Below are 24,328 nucleotides of genomic sequence, written 5' to 3'. Positions count from 1 at the left end.
AAAAATATTCTTGGTTCCTGGACTAAGAAACATACAAAGCAAGTGGACTAGATTTGGTGACCTCTGCCCTAAGTTATTTTAACAGCAACTAAATTAGTTAATTAATTAGTTAATTAATTCAATGAGTTAATTTAACTATTCTTAATTAGTTAAATAGTATCTAACTATAAGATAAGTATGAGCAAACTTATCTAATTGCCTGTTTTTCTGGGTTTTTTTGTGCATCAAGATAAAGATTTGATATAAAGATTGTAAATCTAATTATGAAAGTGTTGAATTTAGCCGGGCTCAGTGGCTCAGCCTGTAATCCTGCGCCTTTGAGAGGCTGAGGTAAGTGGATTGCTGGAGTCTGCGAGTTCGAGACCCGCCTGGGCAACTTGGTAAGACCTCATCTCTACAATAAATCAAAATGAACCGGGCGTGGTAGTGCGCGCCTATAGTTCCAGCTACTATGAAGGCTGAGGCAGAAGGATCGCCGGAGCTGGGCAGGTCGAGGCTGCGGTGGCCAGGAGCAGCCACTGCACTCCAGTCTGGGCGACAGAGTGAGACTCCAACTCAAAAAAAAAAGAAAGAAAAAAAGAAAGCGTTGACTTTTAAAACAGCATTTTTATTTCCTTCTATCTCTCTCTCTCTCTCTCTCTCTCTCAAAAAAAGGACCTGATCTCTTTAGCTGTTAATTATATTCCTGTAAACAGAGTAACCTTAGGAATTTCTATTTGCTTTATATCTAATCTGTAAGCCTCATGGAACTCTCATCAAGAACAATAGCGTACACACAGTTCGTACATTCATTCTGGTTTCTTTCTTCCTTTTTTTTTTTTTGTGTTGAACTCCAGCCAAACATTAAATTACCTTGGGAAATAAAAGGTAAAAGAGAAAGAAGCACAGTGATGGTATTTGGCCTCGTTTTATGAGGATACTCAATCTTAATTTAGACGAAGAGACTAGAGCCTTTTAGTGGGGAGCATGAGAACTGGTAAAAAAGCACAGAGTTTTTCAGACAAGCCTGCTTTTCTTAGGAAGTTTGCAGGTAACTATGCCCTTGTATCTATGCAGGTGGGGTTGTAGGTCAGGTGTGTGTGTCTATAAATCCACGCCCATTTCTAACCAGAAACATCCAGAATACACTTCCAACAAGAGCGCTGATCAGGTCAGGTAAGCATGCAAACTTTCCAGATTATTTAATCAGTGATCAAGCCCTGCTGTGTTTAAATGATCAACTTTGCTACTTAAAAGTTTGCAGTAATGGTAGGGGAGGTGAAATGAAATTGTATTTTTTTTTCTTTTGCAGAACTGGATTTCTTTTGCTAGTTTCATAGTTTTATTCTCTGTATTAATGATATTCGAATGAATTGGCATCAAAAATGACTCAAAAACTATTCTACAAGTAACAATAGTGCTTCCTTATATTCTTTGAATTTTTGTTGCATTTTAAAACATAGAAACTTTTAACATAATGTCAATTACTTATGTTAAATTACTTTTGAAAAGTAAGATACTAGTTGTCAAAAAATGCTAACTGGCCAATGTTAAAAAACCTAACTGTAGACATTTAAATGCCTCCCAAGTGCACCTTAGCCTGCTGTAAGGATATAACCATATCATAGTCATCTGTGTTCCCCCAAGTAGTTTAACCTTGCAACTGGTACTAAAGGACCCCCAGTAATTCACACTTTGTTTTACCGAGGAAAGCATTGTTTATCCAAAAAACTATAATGTACAAATTTTATTGATTTGTCATAGAATATTTTATATCTATTTTATAATTTATCACTCTAACATAGAAAACCAAATTTTTTCATGGAACATATTTGACAATAATACATAAATACTTGAAATTGGAAAAAATAGGATCCCACTCAACTCTAAAGTTGGTATCTTTAAAATAACAAAAATGATAGTTATATTTTTCTTTAATTAATGAAGATTTCACCTGCTTATTTCTGTCTATAACATAGAAAATCTTTCTAATGCTTCCTCCAGATAGATTTTTCTTAATTTTTTTTTAACATCCAAGATCTCTGGAAGAATTTTAGAGCAATTTTTGTACTTCTTCCCAAAGAAAATTAACAGAGGCATGTAATATTTTATATACAACTTCAGGGTGCAATTTAGTCTTCAGTAGCTTATCCACAGACCTTCGAGAAACCCACAGGGTTCATGTTAAGACCTTGTCCTAGATGGTTGCTTCAGTTTCTCAACTGTAACCTTCAACCCACCTGAGCCTTCTCTCTCCAGGTAGGGATCTGTGCTCCAGATTCAGCTGTCATTCTGCTAAGATCCAACCTTTATTTGTTTCAGTCTTTAAGGTCAAGATGACGTTCTGAAATGTCTTATGGTTTAATAAATTATGGAAACTTAAATGGAGGTCCTTATCAGACACCATGATTATTGTTTAACAGGGTTTGTGTGTGTGTGTGTGTGTGTGTGTGTGTGTGTGTGTGTGTGTGTGTGTGTGTGTGTGTTTATACCTGAACACAAAGAAAGTAAAAAATTGCTCTGTTACCGATTAGGGAGGAGAATAATTTCAGTAAGGCTATCCTGGCATAGCAAACATTTTCAATCCAGAGAGGGGGCAGAAGAGACATACTATTGGGAAGGAAAAAAAATACTAGGATGAGGGGAATGCGGAGATGTCTGGAGAAACCTAGAATCTATAAACTTATCCACCACCAAATGGTTGTTCTCTTCCATGACAACAGTTGCTACTTTACATAACTACACTATTATGATTGTTAAAGCTGTCCAATAGTTTACCAATGCCAAAACATTATACCTTATTAATTATTCAGTTTTCCACAATGCCTGGTACAGTTAAATACAGCAACTTCCACATTTGAACAGAAGAAGTAAACATTCATTCACTAGTCATTTTGGCTAAGGATTTTCACTGTTTTGGTGGGGAATTCACTATGAAATTTCTTAGGTCGATAGAAAAAATGTCTTAAAGGAAGTTTAATTGAATGTGAAGGATATTTGCCCATGGATTTCATATTTTGAGGTGAAATTTCAAAGCTGTATGTGCCAACCATTTTCAAATGACTTTTATATGCTAAAAGTGCTATAACGAAACATCTCACAAATATTAAACATTCCATGTAATATATTTATCAAGGGGCTTATGACCAAATCAGGTCCAACTTTGGACTTTTGTTTATATTTTAGTATGCAAAGCATAAAGGAGAGCACATTGAATCAAGAATCAATTTGGGCCAGACTCAGTGACTCAGGCTGTAATCCCAGCATTTGGGAGGCCTGAGCCTGAGGGCTCAAGATCAGCCCTGGCAGCTTGGTGAGACCTCGTCTCTACAATAAATCAAAAGAAATTAGCTGGGCGTGGTGGCGAGTGCCTGTAGTTACGGCTACCTGGAAGGTTGAGGTGGAAGGATCACTGGAGCCCAGCAGATCAATGCTGGGGTGGCCGTGAGTGTGCCACTGCCCTCCAGCCTGGACAATGGAGTGAGATTCCAACTCAAAAACAACAACAACAAAAAAGAATCAATTTGAATTCTAGGTAACAAAGAGAAAACTTAATCACATGCCTAGTCTTCCTTATATATAAATTTAATTTTTAACAATGTGATAAGAGCTGTGTTATAAACTGAAGGACAAAAGTCTGAATAACTTTTGGAAAGATGCGAAAGGTAAGAGACTGTAGAGGGATCAAAAGACAAGAATCCTTTATATTCTGTTTTTCCTCGAATTTCTCTTTTAAGCAATATTTGCTCTTGCTAATCTTATCTTGGCATAGAGTTAAAATGTTTTAACCTACTAGATACAGAAGAATCAAAGGCAAAGAATGTTTCTGTAAGTTAAAAATCACCTTTGTATTGCACTTACAGGCCATTAAAAAGCATGATCTTTATTTGCGTTCCATTGTGGTGCTGTGAGCTCTGCCCTGCAGTTCACAAACTAGCTTTGTGTCGCCGTGATCCAATTCTCTTTCAACGACATTGCACTAAGCCCAAGTTGCTCAGAACATGACTTTTCACCAACTGGGCATTGACTGAATGAATTGAATTTTTAAAATATTTTAAAAATAAAACGTGAATGAAACTTCTGGGTGGTGTTACCGTGTCAAATCAAAGAACGGAGCAATCTGTCATCACAGGTTGAATTCAACTCTTTTAATTACAGCCTGAAGTATCCCACTCCATTCTGAGAATGATTTTCTGTCATCTAGCTGCTCCTGAGAGATACTCTAGAAGATATGATCCTACACTTGACTTTGAAACTCTGCCTCTTGCTTATCACAGTCTCCTCCAACCTTGCCATCGCAATAAAAAAGGAAAAGAGACCTCCTCAGACACTCTCAAGAGGTGCCGTAATCTCATTTTATTTTGTAAACTCGGTCATTTGGGTTGATTTGAAAACATTGAGTACCTTCACTCATAGTCTAGTTATAAAGCAAAACCAATTAACTGGAAGATTTGGGTTGTGTATGACTTCAAAACAGATTTTTTTTTAATTAGAAGGGATCAGTTGTTTTTTGGCAGTGACTCCAACCAGTGCCAAACAATAACAATACTTTGCCACATTGTTTACAGAATTAGTTTGCCTGTCTGTAACTTCAGTAACCGGAGTCCTAGAAAATAATGATTGGTTACTATGCTGTATTGGTATCCTAAAAGCAATTTAGGATTCCTCAAAATTTGCACAAATTTCCAGTCTTCTATTTAGCAAGGCAAGAAAATAATTTGGAATTATTTTATTCAAGGCTACCCAGATAATTATACTGTATCCCACCCCCTGAGAATTTTGGCTAACCAAGTCCTTGTTATATTGACTCTAAAAGATAGATACAGTGGTTTTAGATATCATAATTGGAACTGTCATTTAGAATTCATAATCTAGAACATGTTTATAAAACATTTGTATTTTTGTACTCAGTGTTTTACTTTGGTCTAAGAACAAAATATATCTTCATCTGTGAAGAAACATTTTATAAAGAAAAAAATTCTCAAAATTGGTTTGTACATCTCCAAGTCACAGAAATAAGAACAGAATCATTTGTCTCCACTTGTTTATTCAAAATTAGCAGCATTACCATAAAGCACTTGACCACTATTTAGAGTGGAGGTGTGAATGAGTCAACAAATGGAGACTCATTTAGTATAATTTCAAGTTCCAAAACATTTGACTTCCTTTCCAAGTACTCTCATTTCTTAATAGATGTATTGAGTGCCAGCCTAGCACCCATCAATGTTTACCTAAGTCAATAAATTCTACTTCATTTGATTAGCAATCATACAAGCTATATATCTAGAAGGTCAATACATTTTTAGAAAAGAAATAAATTAAAAGAAGAAAAACAGGAGAAATGTTTTCCTAAATATAATTAGCTCTCTATGGAGGCATAATAGTTATAAAGCAACGAGTCCAGTAGTCTTAGAGTGTCAAAGACTAAACTAATCATTGCCCTTAAAGACCTCTGGGTATGTGTTAAGCAGCATTACTATTACTAGACCGCAGACATCAATATTCTGGGTGTTTACTTTTAAATGTTTATTTAAAACTTCTTGTGAATTTTATGAAAGATATATCGAATATGTATGCCATATTTTAAACAACCTAATGGTCTGCTCTTTTAGTTAATAAGGAACTATTTTAATAGGGAAGATGACTGGTATAAGCTGAGAACCCCCACTGTTTTTCTTCTTTTGGCTGAAGTCTTGCTCTGTTGCCCCAGTTGGAGTGCAGTGACACGCTCATGGCCACTGTAGCCTCAGCCTGCTGGGCTCGGGTGAATCCTTCCAAGTAGCTGGAACCACAGGCATGCGCCACTATGCCCGGCTAATTTTTTTGACTTATTGTAGAGACAAGGTCTCATCAAGTTGCCCAGGCTGGTCTCAACCCCCTGGACTCAGGTGATCCTCTCACCTCCACCTCCCAAATTGCTGGGATTATAGGTGTGAGTCACCACACCTGGCTGACAACCCCATTATTAAGAGTTGGTTTATATTTGGTTAAGCCTTTTACCATCTGTCTCTATGTGGGAAACAATTGAGAGAAGAAGGCATAGAACAAATTAGGATTAAAGGGAGGAGTGAGAGGGAGGAATTTGGTACAGTATACAGAGTAGTGTGTGGAGTCCCTTAGGGCAGAGGACAGCACCACACAGGTAAGTAGAGAGGGTAGTAAAGAGAAAAGGGAAGATTAAATAGAAAATGGTAATAGATGGTGAAGAAAACACACACACACACACGCATGCACACACGCATGCACACACACACACACAAGAGTGATCCAAAAAATCCTAACTCCCGTTGAATCAGACATACTTTCCAGTACCCAGTCCAGTGCCTGGCATATGGTTGGTATTCGATAACTACATGTTAAATGAATGAGTAAAATCTCAAAATATAAGAAAACATTGCCAGAGACAGAGTTAAAAGTTTAATAGTGAACAGAGGCCTTGAAGAGACTCTAAACTCTACCAGCTTTGACCTACTGTGATTAAAAGCTAGAATATATATTTTAAAAATTATAATGCAATATAGCTCCCCCACAGGGCTATGAATAATTTTTTTGAGAATAGGGATTATAACGCTTGTCCTTTACATTCACACTGCTTAGGAAGGAAAGTCATTTACCATATCTTCTGGTGCTGTTTGTGGCACTAAGTTGAACAGGAGCAGAGAATATGTTTTCCCGTAGCAAAAACTCCAGCTGAATGATATTTGCAAAAAAACAGGAAAAATTATGCAGAGGCCTAATCTCACTGGCTGTTTCTAGAAAAACTTTTATTTAATGTAAAATATGGTGTAAAGATACTCCACATTTTCAAGCAAAATTGGACAGAGACTCTTACAGAGAACAAGAGTTCCTGCCGAGGTGTGGCATGAAGCTAACAAAAGATGCCTTCCAATGTTAAGATTTCAAATTAAGCAAAAACAAAACCACAATGTTACTGGTAAGAATGTAACATGATGCAGTGACTTTAGAAAACAATCTGGCAGAAAACAATCTTAACTTTTTTCCTCAAAAAGTTAAGTATAGAGTTACCGTTTGAATCAGCAATTCCAGTCCTAGGTTTACACCTAAGAGAAAGGAAAATACATACTCATGCAAAAATTCATACACACACGTTCATAGCAGCATTAGTTATAAAAGCCAAGAAATGGAAACAACCCAAATATCCTTCAACTGATAAATAGATAAATAAAATGTGGAATAACATACAATGGAGTAATATTTGACCATAAAAAGAACTTAAATACTAATACATGCCACTATAGGGACAAACCTTTAAAAATGTTATGTCAATTGAAAGAATATAGTCACAAAAGCATACATATTGCATGATTCCATTTATATAAAATGTCCAGAATAGGTAAATCTATACAGACAGAAAGAAGATCTTGGGGGCTGTGGAACATGGAGGGGGATTGGGCAGGAGGTAATAACTAAAGAGTATATGGTTACTTTTTGAGGTGATAAAAAGTTATAAAATTATAATGACTGTAATGACTGTTGCACAACTCAATATAATTTAAGAAAGTACATACTTTCAATGGGCGAGTTGTATTGGTATATGAATTATATTTCAATAAAGTTCTCACTAAAAAAAAAAACAGCAAGCAAAAATCATTAAATCATGTTTATTTTGCTTCATAATTCCACTTCATAATTCCTGGCTATAACTACCTATGACATCTAAGTCAAAAACTGCAGTGTGACAACATTTGAAACATACAAGAAAATTTGGGTCCAAACTAACCTCCAAATGTTCACATTAATTTAGTCTTTCTCATCCATAGACTGAGACATTTCCTAAAGATACTCTGTAGTATTTCTAGAGGTTTGTGCATTCTTCTTCTTGATGATTTTATTCCTTAATCACTAGCACACATTCCCAACTACTCATACCACCTCATTAAGGCCATTGAGTTCTCTCTCTACTCATGACTTTCTGTTTTTTCTCTCCTTCCCTCTTTTGGTTGTTACTAAAACACATGTCTCACTGTATTCGTTAACCATAAAATTCCCACACCAGAAATTTTTCCATGTCAGAATTCAAAGCAAAATTTGGAGTTCTCTTTTTTTCACATGTATATTGACTTAGGAAAGGTCAGCAACTCTTGGCACTCAATAAACAAGGGCACTGTGGTGTATAGTTTTACAAAGTATGCAAAAATTGTTATTTTTTGAACATTCTGAAAGCCAGAGCTTTTGCATTTTGCAGAGATATCCTTTTACTCACTGCTAATAATAACAGCAATTATTAGCACTTACTAGGTTTAAGGTCTTGGGTTTGAGGTTTGAAATACAGTCACAAAGTCTCAGTATCACAACCTAAAAGGATATCCCCTATTTATATCTACTTAAAAATTGTTATCCTCTATACTATACTATATATCAGTCAACAGCTTGGCTGTTGAATATCTATAGGTAGATACTGGTTTAAATATATGTAGGTAGATATCTATTTCAATATCTGTAGGTAGTTATTGGTTTCAATATCTGTAGGTAGATATCAGTTTCAATATCTGCAGGTAGATATCTGTTTCAATATCTGCAGGCAAAGATCAGTTTCAATATCTGTAGGTAGATATTGGTTTCAATATCTGTAGGTAGATATCAGTTTCGATATCTGTAGGTAGATATCTACTTAAATATCTGTAGGAAGATATTGGTTTCAATATCTGTCAGTAGATATCTGCTTATCAGATTCCCATTTCAGGGCTCTTCTGTAGTCCTAGATTAATGCATTGATTTATCTCTTCTATTGCAGGATGGGGAGATGACATCACTTGGGTGCAAACTTATGAAGAAGGTCTCTTTCTTGCTCAAAAAAGGTAACATGCCTCTCAGTTAAGTTTTCTTTTCCTTTTTAGTTCACGTGTAATAATTGTATATATTTATGGGATATAGAGTAATATTTCTATACAATATATAATAATCAAGTCAGGGTAATTAGCATGCCCATCACCTCGAAGATTTGCCATTTCTTTGTATTGAGAATACTTGAAATCTGTTGTTCTAGCTTTTTAAAAAATATACAATAAATTATCGCTAACTATAGTAACCCTACAGTGGAATACCAGAACTTATTCCTCTTATCTAGCTGTAATTTTATATCCATGAACCAACCTTATTCTAGACCCACTACCCTTGCCAGCCTCTAATTACCATAATTCTACTCTCTACTTCTACGAGTTCAACTGTTTTTAGTTCCCAAATATGAGTAAGAACATATGGTATTTGGTATTTATCTTTCTATGTCTGACGTATTAACACAATATTCTCCAGGATAATGCATGTTATGGTAAATGACAGGATTTTATTCTTTTTTTTTTTTTCTTTTAGTCAGAGTCTCACTCATTCCGTTGCTCAGGTTGGAGTGCAATGGCATGGTCATGGCTACCAGAGCCTCGACCTCCTGGGCTCAGGCGATTCTTCCTCCTCATACTTCCAAGTAGCTGGGACTACAGGTGTGCACCACCATGCCCAGCTAATTTTTTTTTTGAGTCTGAGTCTCACTCTGTCACCCAGGCTGAAGTGCAGTGGCATGATGATGACAATCATGGCTCATGACAGCCTTGACCTCCCAGACTCAGGCAATTCTTCCACTTCAGCATTCCAAGTAGCTGGGACTATAGGCACATGCCAGCATGCCTGGCTAATATTTTAAATTTTTGTGGAGACAAGGTTTTGCTATGTTGCCCAGTCTGGTCTCAAACTCCTGGGTTCAAACAATCTTCCTACCTTGGCCTCCCAAAGTCCTATGATTATAAATGTGAGCCACCATGCCCAGCCTCATTTGTATGTCTTTTTATTTATTTTACTTTATATTATATTTTATTTTATTTATTTTTGAGTTGGAATCTCACTCTGTTGCCCAGGTTGGAGTGCAGGGGCACGCTCTTGGTCACTGCAGCCTTGGCCTGCTGGGTTCAGGCGATCCTTTTGCCTCAGCCTTCCAAGTAGCTGGAACTACAGGCATGTACCACCACACCCAGCTAATTTTTTGATTTGCTCTAGAGATGAGGTCTCGCCAAGTTGCCCAGGCTGGTCTCAAACCTGTGGGCTCAGGCAATCCTCTCACCTCGGCCTCCCAAAGTGCTGGGATTATAGGGATGAGCCACTGCGCCTGGCCATTTGCATGTCTTTTTCTAAAAAAAATGTCTGTTCAGATCTTTTGCCCGTTTTTAAATCAGACTATTATTTGGGGTTTTTATTAAGTTATTTGACATGCTTGTATGATCTGGATATCAGTCCCTTGTTAGATGAATAGTTTGCCAATATTTTCTCCCATTCCACATATTGTGTCTTCACTCTGTTGATTGTTTGCTTTGCTGCATGGACACTTTTTAGTTCCCTTGGTCTATTTTTGGTTTTGTTGCCTGTGCTTTTGAAGTTTTAGACAAAAAATCTTTGTCTAATGTCCTGAAGTATGCCCTTATATTTTCTTTTAGTAGTTGTATTGTTTCAGGTCTTGTGTTTCAGTCTCTAATTCATTTCTGGTTGGTTTTTATATATGATGAGAGATAGGGGTCTAGTTTCATTCTTCTGCATATAGATATTCAGTTTCCCTAGTATCATTTATTGAAGAAACTGTCCTTTGCCCAATGTATGTTCTTGGTACCATTGTTGAAAATCAAGTTGGCAGATTTATTTTTGAGTTCTCTATTCTGTTCTATTGGTCCATATGTCTGTTTTCATCCCAATGCCATGCTGTTTTAGTGACTATAGCTTTGTAGTATATTTTGAGGTTGGATAATGTGATGCCTCCAGCTTTGTTCTTCTTGCTGAATATTACTTTAGCTATTTAGATTCTTTTGTGATTCATACAAATTTTAGGAGTGTTTTCTCTATTTCTGTGAAGAATATCATTGGTATTTTGATAAAGATTGCATTAAATCTGTAGGTTGCTTTGGTGAGTATGGTCATTTTAACAATATTAATGCTTTTCATCCATGAGCATAGGCTGTCCTTCCATTTTTGTGTGTGTCCTCTTCAATTTCTTTCATCAGTGTTTTGTACTGCTCATTGTAGAAATCTTTCACCTCTTTTGTTAAATTAATTCCTAAGTATTTTTTGTTGTTGTTGTAAATGAGATTGACTTTTAAATCTTTTTTTCAGCTAGTTTGTTATTGATGTATAGAAACAATACTGATCTTCTGTATATTGGTTGTGTATCCTATACTCTCAGTTAATTTTAACAGATCATTTATATACCTTCTAAACAAACAAACAAAAAACTGAGATGTTCGTGTTTAAAAGGATACTATAAGCATTTGCTCTGCTAGTGTATGCTGCTTGGACTAATAGTTGCTATTTATAAGTTTTTTTAAAAAATAACCAATAGCTGTAAATCCTTTAGTGTTTAATTTTTTCATAATTCAAGTAAGCTTTTAAATAAAAGTTGTATACACAAAATAGTATCACTCATTAGGCATTATATAAGCTTTAATAGAAAACTGGTTTAGAATAGCAATTATTAAACTTGTCTGATCATTAGAACAATTTGAGGCATTTAAAAAAAAAAATCTATGTGTATAGTTGATCAGTCAAGTACTTACTGAGTGTCAATTGCTATGTGTAAGACACTGTCCTAGGCTCAGTGATCATGCATAACACAATTTTTTTATCCATAGACACCTACTAAATCTTGAAGGATGGAACTGAGAAACTTATATTTTTAAGAGCATCCCAAGAATTTATAAACTATCTAAAAAACATTCAAATACAATATTGTATAAAGAGGAAAAAAGATTCTCAACTTAAATGAGATTGAATAAATGACTGTCTCAAAACAAAAGAAAGAAGTCTACAAAGTAATCTCATTTCCAAATATGAATGTAACAAGTGAACAAGATATTAGCAAAGAGCAGCCAACAGAATATTTAAAGAATACACCCTGATAAAGCAGAATTTGGTCTGAAAATGCCAGGATAATTCAAGATTAAGAAATCTACTAATTAAAATAATTTAATATTTATAAGAAAACAATCCAAACAGGTATATCTTATTTATATAAATGTTGAAAAGACATTTACTAGAATAAAACATCTATGTTTAAATTTTTTTAAATAAATTTGTATTTGACAATACTTATTTAAATTGAACCTAACAAAAAAATAGCCATTCTGGCAAAAATAAATAAATAAATAAAATTAATTTTAAAAAGCCAAAATTATGCTTACTGGAAAAACAAAATCTTAGCTAGACATGAGAAATAAGTTCAAGAGATCTATTGTACATGATGGTGATGATAGTTAATTTTTTTTTTTTTTTTTTTGAGTTGGAGTCTCACTCTGTCACCCAGACTGGAGTGCAGTGGCCACTCCCGGCCACCACAGTCTCGACCTGCTGGGCTCCGGCGATCCTTCTGCCTCAGCCTTCCAAGTAGCTGGAACTACAGGCGTGCACTACCACACCCGGCTGATTTTTGATTTGTTGTAGAGATGAGGTCTCGCCAAGTTGCCCAGGCGGGTCTTGAACTCGCAGACTCAGGCAATCCACTCACCTCAGCCCCCCAAAGGCACGGGATTACAGGCTGAGCCACCGAGCCTGGCTGGTGATGATAGTTAAAACAGTATATTATATACTTGAAATTGCTGAGAGTAGATTTTAAATGTTCTCATCATAGAAAAATAAGTATTTGCGGAAGAACATATGTTAAATAGCTTTATATAGACGTATCACAAAGCACACATATATTAAAACAATATATTGTATAACCATAAATATATATAATTTCTACACGTCAAATAAATATATGAATGCTACAAGAATTTTTTTTATATGAAGTGGTATTTCAAATCGGGGTAGAAGTGATAGATTGTATCATAATTAATGTTACAGAGAAGTTAGTAGCCATCTGAGAAAAACAAATCAGTGTGGTTTCATAATTCACATTTATACTGAAATAAATTAAAAAGATGGCTGTAATCCCAGCACATAGGAGGTCGAGACAGGAAGATCACTTGATCCCAGGAGTTTGAGACCAGCTTGAGTAACACAGCTAGACTTCATCTCTACAAAAAATTAAAAACTTAGCCAGGCATGGTGATGCACCCTGTCGTCCCAACTATTGGGGAAGATGAGAGACAAGAGGATTGCCTGATCTCAGGAGGTTGAGGCTGCAGTGAGCCATGACTGTGCCACTCCACTCTAGCTTGGGCAAGAGTGAGACCTTGACTCTACATAAATAAACAAACATACTACTGCAAAATTTCATTTCTTTAATTCTTGGAGGATGAGAGACCTGGGATTAGAGTGAGGCAAGAGTGGTACTTAGGATGCAAAAATAAAGCCCATAGAGCAGAGTGCAGCAGTGAGTACCTGCAGTTGCTGAGATGGGAGTATCGGTAGCTCAAGCCCAGGAGGTCTAAGACCAGCCTGGACAACACCGCAAGACCTTGTCTCTTATAAAACTAAAATACAATATAAATAAATTAATTAACTTCAATAAATATTGCCCTTCACTTTTGCACGTTAGGCTTAAAAATGGCCATAAAAAGAAAAAAAGAAAGAAAAAACCTGAAAGAAACGACTACTATTTTTATGACATAATTTTCTGCATAAGCCAAAACTTGCTATAAGCAAGGGAAAGAGACAAAACAAAACAAATGGAGAACTACAGCAGACATCACAAGGGTGACTATCTCCAAAGTGCTCCTATAGCTTCATAAGAAAAAGGTCAAGTCAATAGAAAAAAATGAACAAAGGATATGATAATTCACAGAATAGAAAAATAAAAAAACAAACATTGGAGTAAGGTTGACTCTTTATATGAAAATAGAATCACATTAATATCCTCTTTTTACCTATTAATTTAAAAAATTTAAAAAGGATAACAATTGTTAGTAAGAGGAAACAGTTATCTCTCACATTACCAGAGAGAATACAAACGGTTGCAGTGTCTATGCAGGGCATTTTTCAAAATCATACATGTATACACTAATCAACCCAGAAATTCTACTTCTGAAAATTTATTCATAAATATGCCCACCCATGTGCAAAATCATTTATAAAGAACAGCTTGTCTGCCAAATAAATGTTTGTACAAATGTCAATGTTTAGAAACAATCTCAACACAAGAGATTAGAAATAATTTAAATGCTCATCTTTGTGAGGTAGAGGGAAATAATTAAATAAAAGATATCCATATAATGGAATATTATACAGAACAGTGAAATGCTAAGATGTATGTTATATGAAAAAGCAAACGCAAATACCTACACATTTGCATTTTTTAATTTTGTTTATTTATTTTATAATTTTTTTATTTTAAAAATGTGGGGTACAATTCAGTGTTAGGTATACAAATGTTCATTATGCAGGTACACTGGCTGATGAGGTGTGCCCCTCCCTACCCTGGCAGTTTCCCTCTACTGTCAATCCGCCCTCCCAGCAGTTTCCCACTACTGCCAATCCTTTTCTTATAGTATTATGACAATTGTTCAAGGTCTGCTTATGAGTGAGAACATGTGATACTCAATTCTTTGTTTCTGTGATATATCACCCAGTATTATAGACTTTAAGTCCATCCAAGTTGCTACAAAGTTCATAATTTTGTCCTTCTTTGTGGCTGTGTAATATTCTATCATGTATATGTACCACGTTTTTTTAAAAAAATCCAGTCCTCTTTCGATGGGCAGCACAGTTGGTTCCATGTTGTTGCTAGTGTGAACAATGCTGCAATAAATATGTATGTGCAGGTATGTTTTTCATAGAGCGATCTGAGTTCCTCCGGGTATATTGTCAGTGGGGACATTGCGGGGTTGGGTTGTATGGAAGGTCAATTTTTAGATTTTTTAGGAATTGCCAAACTGTTTTCCACAGAGGCTGTACTAGTTTACACTTCCACCAATAGTGTAGAGGTGTTCCCTTTTCCCCACATCCTCTCAGCATCTGTTGTGTTTTGAGTTATTGATGATGGCCAGCCTGACTGGAGTTAGGTGGAGTATTTGCATTTTTAAAAAAGAAAGGAATATATACATAGACATATACACATATAATACATATACATATTTGTATAAATACACATATTCAGGTACATGACCTGAAACACACAGAAGGAGACGTAAGAGATAGTTGTACTGCTTACTTTCAGAAGGTGGCAATGGAAAGAATAATTTTGGGGGAGGATGTGTGGACACAACATCAATAAGGGTACCTGATCTCAAACCAGGCAAAGCGAGGACCAAAGGGAGGCCCAAACTTTACCTGTACGATGTCCATTTGTGTACTTAATCCTGATGCACCCACATCTTTACAATAAAATATATAAATATTAAAAAAGAATAATCTTTATTTTTTTAATTTTTGAATTTTAAACCAGCTGAATGGGTACCTAATTAAAAAAAAAAAAAGTTACAGAATTTGAAAAGCTAATTCACCAAATGAAACTAAGCAATCAGGTTTTTACAGACCCCGATTTTAGAGAAACTCAAAAGCACAGCTACCAAGAACTATTCTTCCTCTCAGTTCACGTTTCTCACAGTCAGAACTGTTTAGTTCATGGGGTTTTAGACAGGGGACCACCCATTTTTACACAGTGTGCAAGCTATGAATTATTTTTCCATTTTTTAATTCTTGCAAAAAACCAAAGAATTGTATTTTGTGACATGTGAAAATTACGTGAAATTCACATTTCAGTGGCCATAAAGTCTTACTGCAACACAACCACCCTTACTTTCTTACATAGTCCCTATATCTGCTTCTGCATGAGAATAACAGAGGTGAGTATTTGCACAGGAGACGAGACAGCTGGCAAAACTTCAAATATTTACTGTCTGCCCTGACTGAAAATACTTCTGGGGCCCTGTTCTAGACTGTCCCTCCTTCAATTTCTATAAAAATTACTCCTGTGTTCTGAAATGAAGCAGTGTCTTGATTTGAGTGTATGAACAGCTCATTCATAGCTGAACTGTTAAGAGTGGGCCTTCCATGTTCTTGATAAAATTTTTCTTGGACTCTGAAGACCTGGAAATCTGATAGTGCTGTTAGTTTTCCAAGAGTTCCTAAAATCTCTTTCCCTCTACATGGCTGTCCTTGTTTCCAGCTGTTATGTAGGTGCTGGGTAGAAAAAGTAGCAGTTTAGGAAATCAAAATGATTCACAAGCCTAACTCAGTGTTTGTCTCAGGATGCCTGTACCTACTACTTAAGATCCACCAGAGGGAGAGTTATCTGACAGAAAAAATATGGGGTTGATGCTTAGAAGATGTGAGTTCTGGGCCCTCTCTAAAAAACATCAATAAGTATTCTTAGGCTTGGTTTCCTACTAATAAAAAATGGAAATGACATTTCATTCATTGAATCACTAGTCTGCTTTTTCATAAATTGGAAGTTGTTGGAAGATGCTAGCTTTTAACTGCAGCTTAAATCTTAAAAGGTAAGTTGTAGAAATTATTCTTACCCCAAATCTTCTCATATTCCAAGCTTGAGTATTAAATAAAATCATTAACAATTCCAGGTCTGTATTAACACTTATTTGGTACAGATAGAGTTCTAAATTAACAGATATTTAATATGATTATTTCTGCTCATTGCTTTTGAAAAGGCGCTATACTGAATAAGTATACAAAGGGTCTATCTGCTTTGATATTCACAATCCACTCAGGAATTAAGCAACATTTTACAAATCAGTCTATATATCCAAATGATAATACTTTTATTCTTCACTATACTTAAGATTCTAATTTTTCTCTTAAAGAGAGAAAATCAAAATGACCCTGAACAATGCATTAATAAGGGACTCTCACATAGGTTGTTGGTAATTCTGCAATGCACAAGAATGAGATGATAGGAACATAGTCAAACATTAATAGTTTTTTATAAAACCCTTTATTAAAACTAAATGAAAACCTTTGGCTCTCCTGAAATCTGATGCCAAGTGTTCACTGGAAATTAATTTAATGTTGATAATAATATTCCTTCATCTCTGAAGACAGAAATTGTATTGATCTAATTGCACTAAGGTGTACATGAGAATCATCTGAGAAGCTTGTGAAGCTAGATTTCTGAACCCCATCCCAGAGATTCTGATTGAGTGGGTTCAGGATGGAAACTTTGAATTCCATTTCTAATAAGCTACCGGGTCATGCTAATGCTGTCAGTTCTGGGGCTGCATGTTGAATAACTCTGTTATCGACTTCAGTGCTATGATTTGTAAATCTGAGATTTTTACTTTAAGTCTTGTTAAAGCTATTAAAACTTTAAACCTAATTCCACTGTGAGTTTTGACTCAGAGTTAATCACTTGACTAATTCCACACTTGCTTTGTTTAGTAAGAAGCCATTGATGGTTATTCACCATTTGGAGGACTGTCAATACTGCCAAGGTAATTTTAGCTCCTGAGATCTTATTATATTTCAAATATGAAATAGAAAAAGTAACCGGGTAAGAATAGTTAAGAAGGCACTCAGCAAATCCCATTTAAAAACAAACAGGGCTGGGTGTGTGGCTCACAACTGTAATCCCTGTAATTTGGGAGGCCAAGGCAGAAGGATTACTTGAACCCAGGAGTTCAAGACCAGCCTGGGAAAAATAATGAGACCTTATCTCAACAAAAAATGAAAAATTTTTAAAAGTAGCCGGACATGATGGTATATGGCTATAGTCCCAGCTACTTGGGAAACTGAGGTGGACGGATCACATGAGCCCACAAGGAATGCCACTGCACTCCAGCCTGGATGACAAAGTGAGAACCCGACTCAAAGGCGACAACAGCAACCCCCCCACACACACACACACACAAAACTTCCAGAGTACCCACATTTTACTTAAAAACTTACCCACATTTTACTTTAAAAGTGCTTAAAAACTAAATGGTTGTTAGTGACCTACTGAATTTAATTCTATTATATGAATATGCCCTTCAGAATGTAATATTCTTCTTCTTCCTACAAAAGAAAAGGGGGGCGGTGGAATGGAGAAGATGGGCAAACACTGAAAGAATAAGTTGTTTTATTTAGCCGATGAGTTGATGAGTTACATGATATTATAAAACCAATGTCCTCATTACGTGACTATCTCTGATATCTCCATGGAAGAACTGTTCCCCACTTCTTCCCAGTGAAAGACACAGTGGCAATAAGCAATGAACTGTTTACACCCAAGCTATAGATGCAAAACACGAGCTTCATTTTGCCATGTTACAGTGAAGACATCTTGATTCTTAAAGCTAACTGATATTGTGTTTCCCCCCACAGCACTAAAAAAAGCATTTGTCCAAAATGATGAAATACAAGAAATGGCTCAGAATAATTTCATCATGCTGAATCTCATGGTACATGAACTCTAAAATGTTTTCTTAACTTCATGAAAAATTTGAGTCCTTTTCTTCTTCCTTCAATCTTTAAAAAACAAGGAGCAAAGTGGTGCTTGATATAGAAAATTATATAGAATTGTAAAGGTCCAAGATAGACAATTTACTGACAATCTAGTTCACATAAAATAATTTTAAAATTAACTATGAAAAAAATCCAATTCAATAATCTAATAACGTCCATGTTTTTCTTCTCTGATAGCATGAGACCACTGACAAAAATTTATCACCTGATGGGCAGTATGTGCCTAGGATCATGTTTGTGGGTATGTGCATGATCTTAATTCATCAGATATACAAAAATTAACAGAATTCAGCATTTTTGCTTGTATTTGTCTTAATATGCCAGTTCAAGTACTATTCTTTTTAAAGAGCAGTCATTTCTAACTCAGTCCATATCAGCTCTTGTTAGTTCTACCATCAAAATTCACTATTATTTGTGAATTTTGCATATTTTTTAAAAGTAACTTATGTGATTAAATTAATATCCCAATGTACTTTCAGTACAGTGCCCCCAACTGGATTGACAGAAATCCATAGGTCCCTTCCCAGCAACTTGGATGGAGTTAGAGTCTGTCACACTCAGTGATCTATCACAGAAACAAAGAACAGAGTACCACATGTTCTCACTCAAAAGCAGACCCTGAACAATTACCATAATACTATGAGAAAGGGATTGGCAGTAGTGAGATACGGTGGGGTTGGGGAGGGGACACAACATCAATAAGTGTACCTGATCTCAAACCAGGCAATGTGGGGACCAAAGAGAGGCCCAAACTTTACCTGTATGATGACCAGTTGTATACCTTATCCTGAATTGTACTCCACATCTTTAAAATAAAAATTTTAAAAAAAGAAATCCATAGGTCCCCACTAAAAGAAGAATTCAGATTAATTCATCATGGACTCACATACATAAAAATTAATTTTGCTTGACATTTATTTTAGAGTAAGAGGCTAAAATGATTTAAGAACATGCTAAATAATACTTTAGTGATGTATTTTTTGTTTGTTTGTTTTTCCCTTGGCAGATCCTTCTTTAACAGTCAGAGCTGATATCACTGGAAGGTACTCGAATAGATTATACACATATGAGCCTCAGGATTTACCAGTATGTGAGTGTTCTTAAGTTATCTTAAACAACGGTTACTGAGATAACAGCAATAAAGAATACAGTGAATGAAATAAATAACAAACTGATAATCATGGACAGCAAAATTAACAAAGCAGAAGAAAGAATAAAAAACAATAACAAAACAAAATAACAGCGGTCATAGCTGACCCATATCTGCTTGTTAAAAAGCTGGTGATGCCATATATTATAGATATAACATTTAATATGCATATATCACATATATATTGCACAAGCAATGCTATCTAGAAACCAGAAGCAATGAGGTTGGTGATAGTATTTAAAAATGCAAACTCCTAGGTCTTTTCCACATCAGGAATTTTGGTGCAACTCAGAATCTGTTTTAACAGGTTTATCCAAGGGTTCTTAGTATGACTAGATTGAGAGATCCCTGAAAAGAATACACTAAAAGGGCACATGCATAAGGGAGACAAGTCATTCTCCTGGCATCGAAGATCATGTCTGATTTTTTTTTTGAGTTGGAGTCTCACTCTGTCACCCAGACTGGAGTGCAATGGCCGCTCCCGGCCACCGCAGCCTCGACCTGCTGGACTCCGGCAATCCTTCCGCCTCAGCTTTCCAAATAGCTGGAACTACAGGCGCGCGCTACCACGCCCGGCTAATTTTTTGATTTTATTGTAGAGATGAGGTCTCGCCTGCCCAGGCGGGTCTCGAACCCATGGGCTCGGGCAATCCACTCATCTCGGCCTCCCAAAGTGCTGGGATTACAGGCTGAGCCACCGAGCCCAGCCCATGTGTGATTTTTAAAAACATTTTATTATCATCTTCTTTTAATGCCTATAAGCAAGGAAGTACAGTCATACTTAGGGTTCTAATCTATTCTTTTTTTTTTTTTAATCTAATCTATTCTTTACAACATTCACTATCAACTATATTTAATAAGACAACTATGTTATTGTATTAATTGTATCAATTGTTATTGTGTTAATATCTAGGAATACTGATACACAGTTATCAGTTCAAAAAATAGATACTTCCTCAAGACACTTCTGACAAAATTGTTTAACATAATGAGAATTAACCAACTCTCAATGGTACAATCCCTAAATTTACATGTGTTTCTTTAGCATAATATTCTTTAATGTCACAGATGATTTCTCTTGCTTTCAAAGCTATTAATTTAAATGCCCCAATTTCAGATTCTAGGACTGATGATAATGTTAGGCACGTTCATTTATTAATAGCATAATATATTTACTCTTATTTCAGTGATAGAAAACATGAAGAAAGCATTAAGACTTATTCAATCAGAGTTGTAAGAGATGACAGAATAATGCCTTCACTTCATAGAGGTCAAGTGTCATGAAGAAAACCACTGGCTTATCTACAGATACTAAATGTGCAAGTATTTGGACTTTGTAACATTACTATTTAGATTTTTAATGTGTTTGCAACGTTCTTACAAAGATAAAATGATATTTTAATAAATGTCAAAAACTGAGAATGACAATATCATTTGATTTCTGTGTATATCAGTCGTCAAGAAAGCTTGTCATGAGCCAAGAGTTGTGGTGGAGACAGGAGGACCCAAAGAAGAGGTGTCTGTACTGATTGTTTTTCTTTTCTCACCTGTCATTCACTCTACTAACGAATCTAATTTTAATTCTGCCCCCTCCACTATATCAAACCTGCTAGTGTAGGTCATGAATGGTTTCTGTGTTACCAAAGCAAATAGATGCGTCTCTGTCTACTTCTTCTTTGACCTTTTAGCACCATATTTCAGTTAACCACTTAATTCTTTTCCTCCTTTAAATTAAGATAGATATTTAAAACTCAAATTCTTCTGGAATCTCAATTCTATTCCATTGGTCTATATGCCTGTTCTTGTGCCAATACCAGGCTATTTTGATTATTGTAGCTTTATAGTAAATATTAAAGTCTGGTAGTGATACCTCTGGCTTTGTTGGTTTGTTTTTGTTTTTGTTTTTGTCTTCTGAGGATTGTTCTGGTTATTCTTGGTCATTTGTGTTTCCATATGAATTCCTGTATTTTTTCTAGATTTGAGAAGAATGTTGCTGGTAATTTGATGGGTATTGTGTTAAATCTTTATATTGCCTAAGGGTACCTGCACAATGAGTATTTGTACACCTAACCCTTAACTGTACCACACAATCTTAAAATAAAATAAAATTTAAAAAAATTTTAAAAACCCAAATGCAATAAATTTTAAAATGTATTTTTAACTTTTAATTTTTTTATTTTAAAGATGTGGGGCACAATTTAGGGTTAGGTATACAAGTGTTCATTTTACAGCTACCCTTATTAAAATGTATTTTTAAAACCTAACTACATATTTTTCTTAATTTAATTATTCATTAGATATGGTAAAACTTTTAATAAATCTAAGAGAAGTGTAACCACCTCAGTAAGATTGAAGAATTTCTCCGTTAACTCACAGGAAAGAATTATAGCCATTCTGAAATAACCAAATCTCCAACCACAAACTCAGTTTATCACAGGATGCTTCTAAAGAGTCAATACCACATCTTCTGTTCCTTTAAATAACAACAACAACAAAATTTTCATAATATAAATCCCCAAATCAACTGGGAGTAATTATCAGAAGGTAGAGAATGTTTTAGAGGAAAAAATTTTTCTAATCCATAGGATTTGATTGCATTTAACAAAATTTGAGTTGCCTTGAAATAAAAAAAAGTACACCTTTACATGAGACAGATATGAAATGTCTATGATATAAATACCTAATTAATTTCAATGTTTAATGAGTTGGAAAAGTATTTCCTCTAGGTGTTATTTGATCACTAGTCTGCTAATTCTAAGCATACTTTTAGTAAGCTGATCTGTTTGAATATAAATAAGTTGTATACCATCAGTACTAGAAATCCTTATATCCTATTTGCAAAAGAGTATTAAATATCCTATTTTTATTTTTTATTATATTCTATTTTTAATTTGTTTTTTATTTTAGAGCAAAGTCCACAGTTAATTTTCTTAGTGAATTCAAAGAGATCAAAATGCAATGGCATTCTCTGATTTAATCATTTAACATATGAAAACTAAAGTAATATAGCTAATTCCATGGTTGCATAAATAGTTTGAGGTAGAAGATATCAAGTGGTCATTTGCAGTGAACCAAAGAAGCGTATGGTTGTTAATTTAGTTGTTGTTTCAAGAATTAATAAATAGCCAGGCACGATGGCTCACGCCTATAATCCCAGCACTTTGGGAGGCCGAGGTGACAGGATTGCCTGAGCTCTTGGGTTCGAGACCAGCCTGGGCAACTTGGTGAGTCCTCATCTCTACAATAAATCAAAAAATTAGCTGGGTGTGGTGGCACATGCCTGTAGTTCCAGTTACTTGGAAGGTTGAGGTGGAAGGATCACCTGAACCCAGCATGTTGAGGCAGCAGTGGCCATGAGCATGCTACTGAACTCCAGCCTTGGCAACAGAGTGAGACTTCAATTCAAAAAAAAGAAGAATTAATTAATAAAATTGAGCATTCACTTATTTTTCTTCAATTAGTGTTAAAATGTTACTAGGTAATACATTGTCCTTTGTACTAATAATGTATATGCATTTTTGTTTAATATACATGTAATTATATTGTTATACATATAATTGTGTTATATATAATTACATGCATGTTAACATTTAATATACATATATTACACATATAATTAGTTGATAATTGGATATATCATGCAGTATAGCCTTGTAACTAATTTAGTTTATCTTCCTTACCAATTTTAATAATTAAATTCTATATCCTAGCTGATATTTCTACCTTTTTTTTTTGAGTCAGGGTCTCACTCTATCACCCAGGCTGGAGTTCAGTGCAAATTCATGGCTCACTTCAGCCTCTATCTCCTGAGTTCAGGCAATCCTCCTGCCTTCCAGTCTCCTGAGTTGCTGGGACTACAAGCATACGCCATCATGCCTGGCTAATTTTTTAATTTTTTTTTTGTAGAAACGAGGTTTCACTATGTTGTCCAGGCTGGTCTCAAACTCCTAGACTCAAGCAATCTTCCCACCTCAGCCTCCCAATGTGCTGGGATTACAGGTGTGAGCCACCAGCCCCAGCCCCTAATGGCTTCACTTTAGAAAATTTGTTGTTTGGATTTGATCACCTCTAAGGTTATTACTACTTTTGAAATGTATGACTACACTTGAAGTGTGGGTTTATGTACATATATATATGGGAGGAGGAGTGTATGTGTATCACTTTATTTCCATTACTTTTACCCATATAACCTCTAAAAAAATTATTTTTTCCCTAACACCTCCAATGTTAAGAAAAAGAAATACATCAGCTATCTGAAATATGCACAATTCTGTGTACATCGGCATTTTTATAGAGGAGCTGTAAATGCTTTCATTTGCATTTCAAAGCAACATCATAGTAAAAAAATGTATATATATTCAAAAGGAATTAGAATTGGGGTGCCAGAAAAAGTACAGAACATTCAGTTAAGTTTAAATTAGAGATAACACTTTTTAAGTATAAGTACATCTTGTGCAATACTTGGGGCATACTTATATTAAAATACACTTGTTGCTTATGTGAAGTTTCAAATTTAACTGGGGATGTATTTTTTGCTAATATCGGCAACCCTAGCTTAGTATTATACTACTGTACTCAATCTTCCTCTTCCTTATTTGTCTTTCCCCTTAGTTGGCAACATTTCTTTTATATTTCAAATCAATCTCTTAATTTCTGAGATCAGAAAACCTCAATTAATTATATAATTATAACATTTAATGTTTCCCAGTTATCCAACACTTAATATCCACTCTGTGCCAGATACTATGTTTCATATTGTGGCTCCAAAGATGGACAGGATAAAAATAAGGCCATTTTACTCCCCCTGAGGAATTCATGGTCCAGTGGGAAGATATATCACTGATGGGAAATAATGCCTCATTAAATGATGTA

At 35.2% G+C, this 24,328-nt stretch overlaps 1 protein-coding gene across 1 annotated transcript; it reads left to right on the top strand.

Annotated features, from left to right (window-relative positions):
• Positions 1–1,109: 1,109 nt before the first annotated feature.
• Positions 1,110–20,859, top strand: AGR3 (anterior gradient 3, protein disulphide isomerase family member). The gene is made up of 8 exons (XM_008055867.1): positions 1,110–1,155; positions 4,184–4,319; positions 8,735–8,798; positions 17,242–17,294; positions 18,166–18,242; positions 18,484–18,547; positions 19,313–19,396; positions 20,644–20,859. The coding sequence occupies exons 2-8, from the start codon at positions 4,211–4,213 to the stop codon at positions 20,691–20,693; spliced, it is 501 nt and encodes a 166-aa protein (XP_008054058.1). The 5' UTR covers positions 1,110–1,155; positions 4,184–4,210; the 3' UTR covers positions 20,694–20,859.
• Positions 20,860–24,328: the final 3,469 nt, after the last annotated feature.

Source organism: Carlito syrichta, unplaced genomic scaffold, assembly GCF_000164805.1.
Source record: "Carlito syrichta isolate Samal-C Ts95f unplaced genomic scaffold, Tarsius_syrichta-2.0.1 Scaffold301993, whole genome shotgun sequence".
Classification (NCBI taxonomy): Eukaryota; Metazoa; Chordata; class Mammalia; order Primates; family Tarsiidae; genus Carlito; species Carlito syrichta.
Note: the sequence above shows the minus strand (reverse complement) of the source record. Positions and strands in the feature narration are given on the sequence as shown.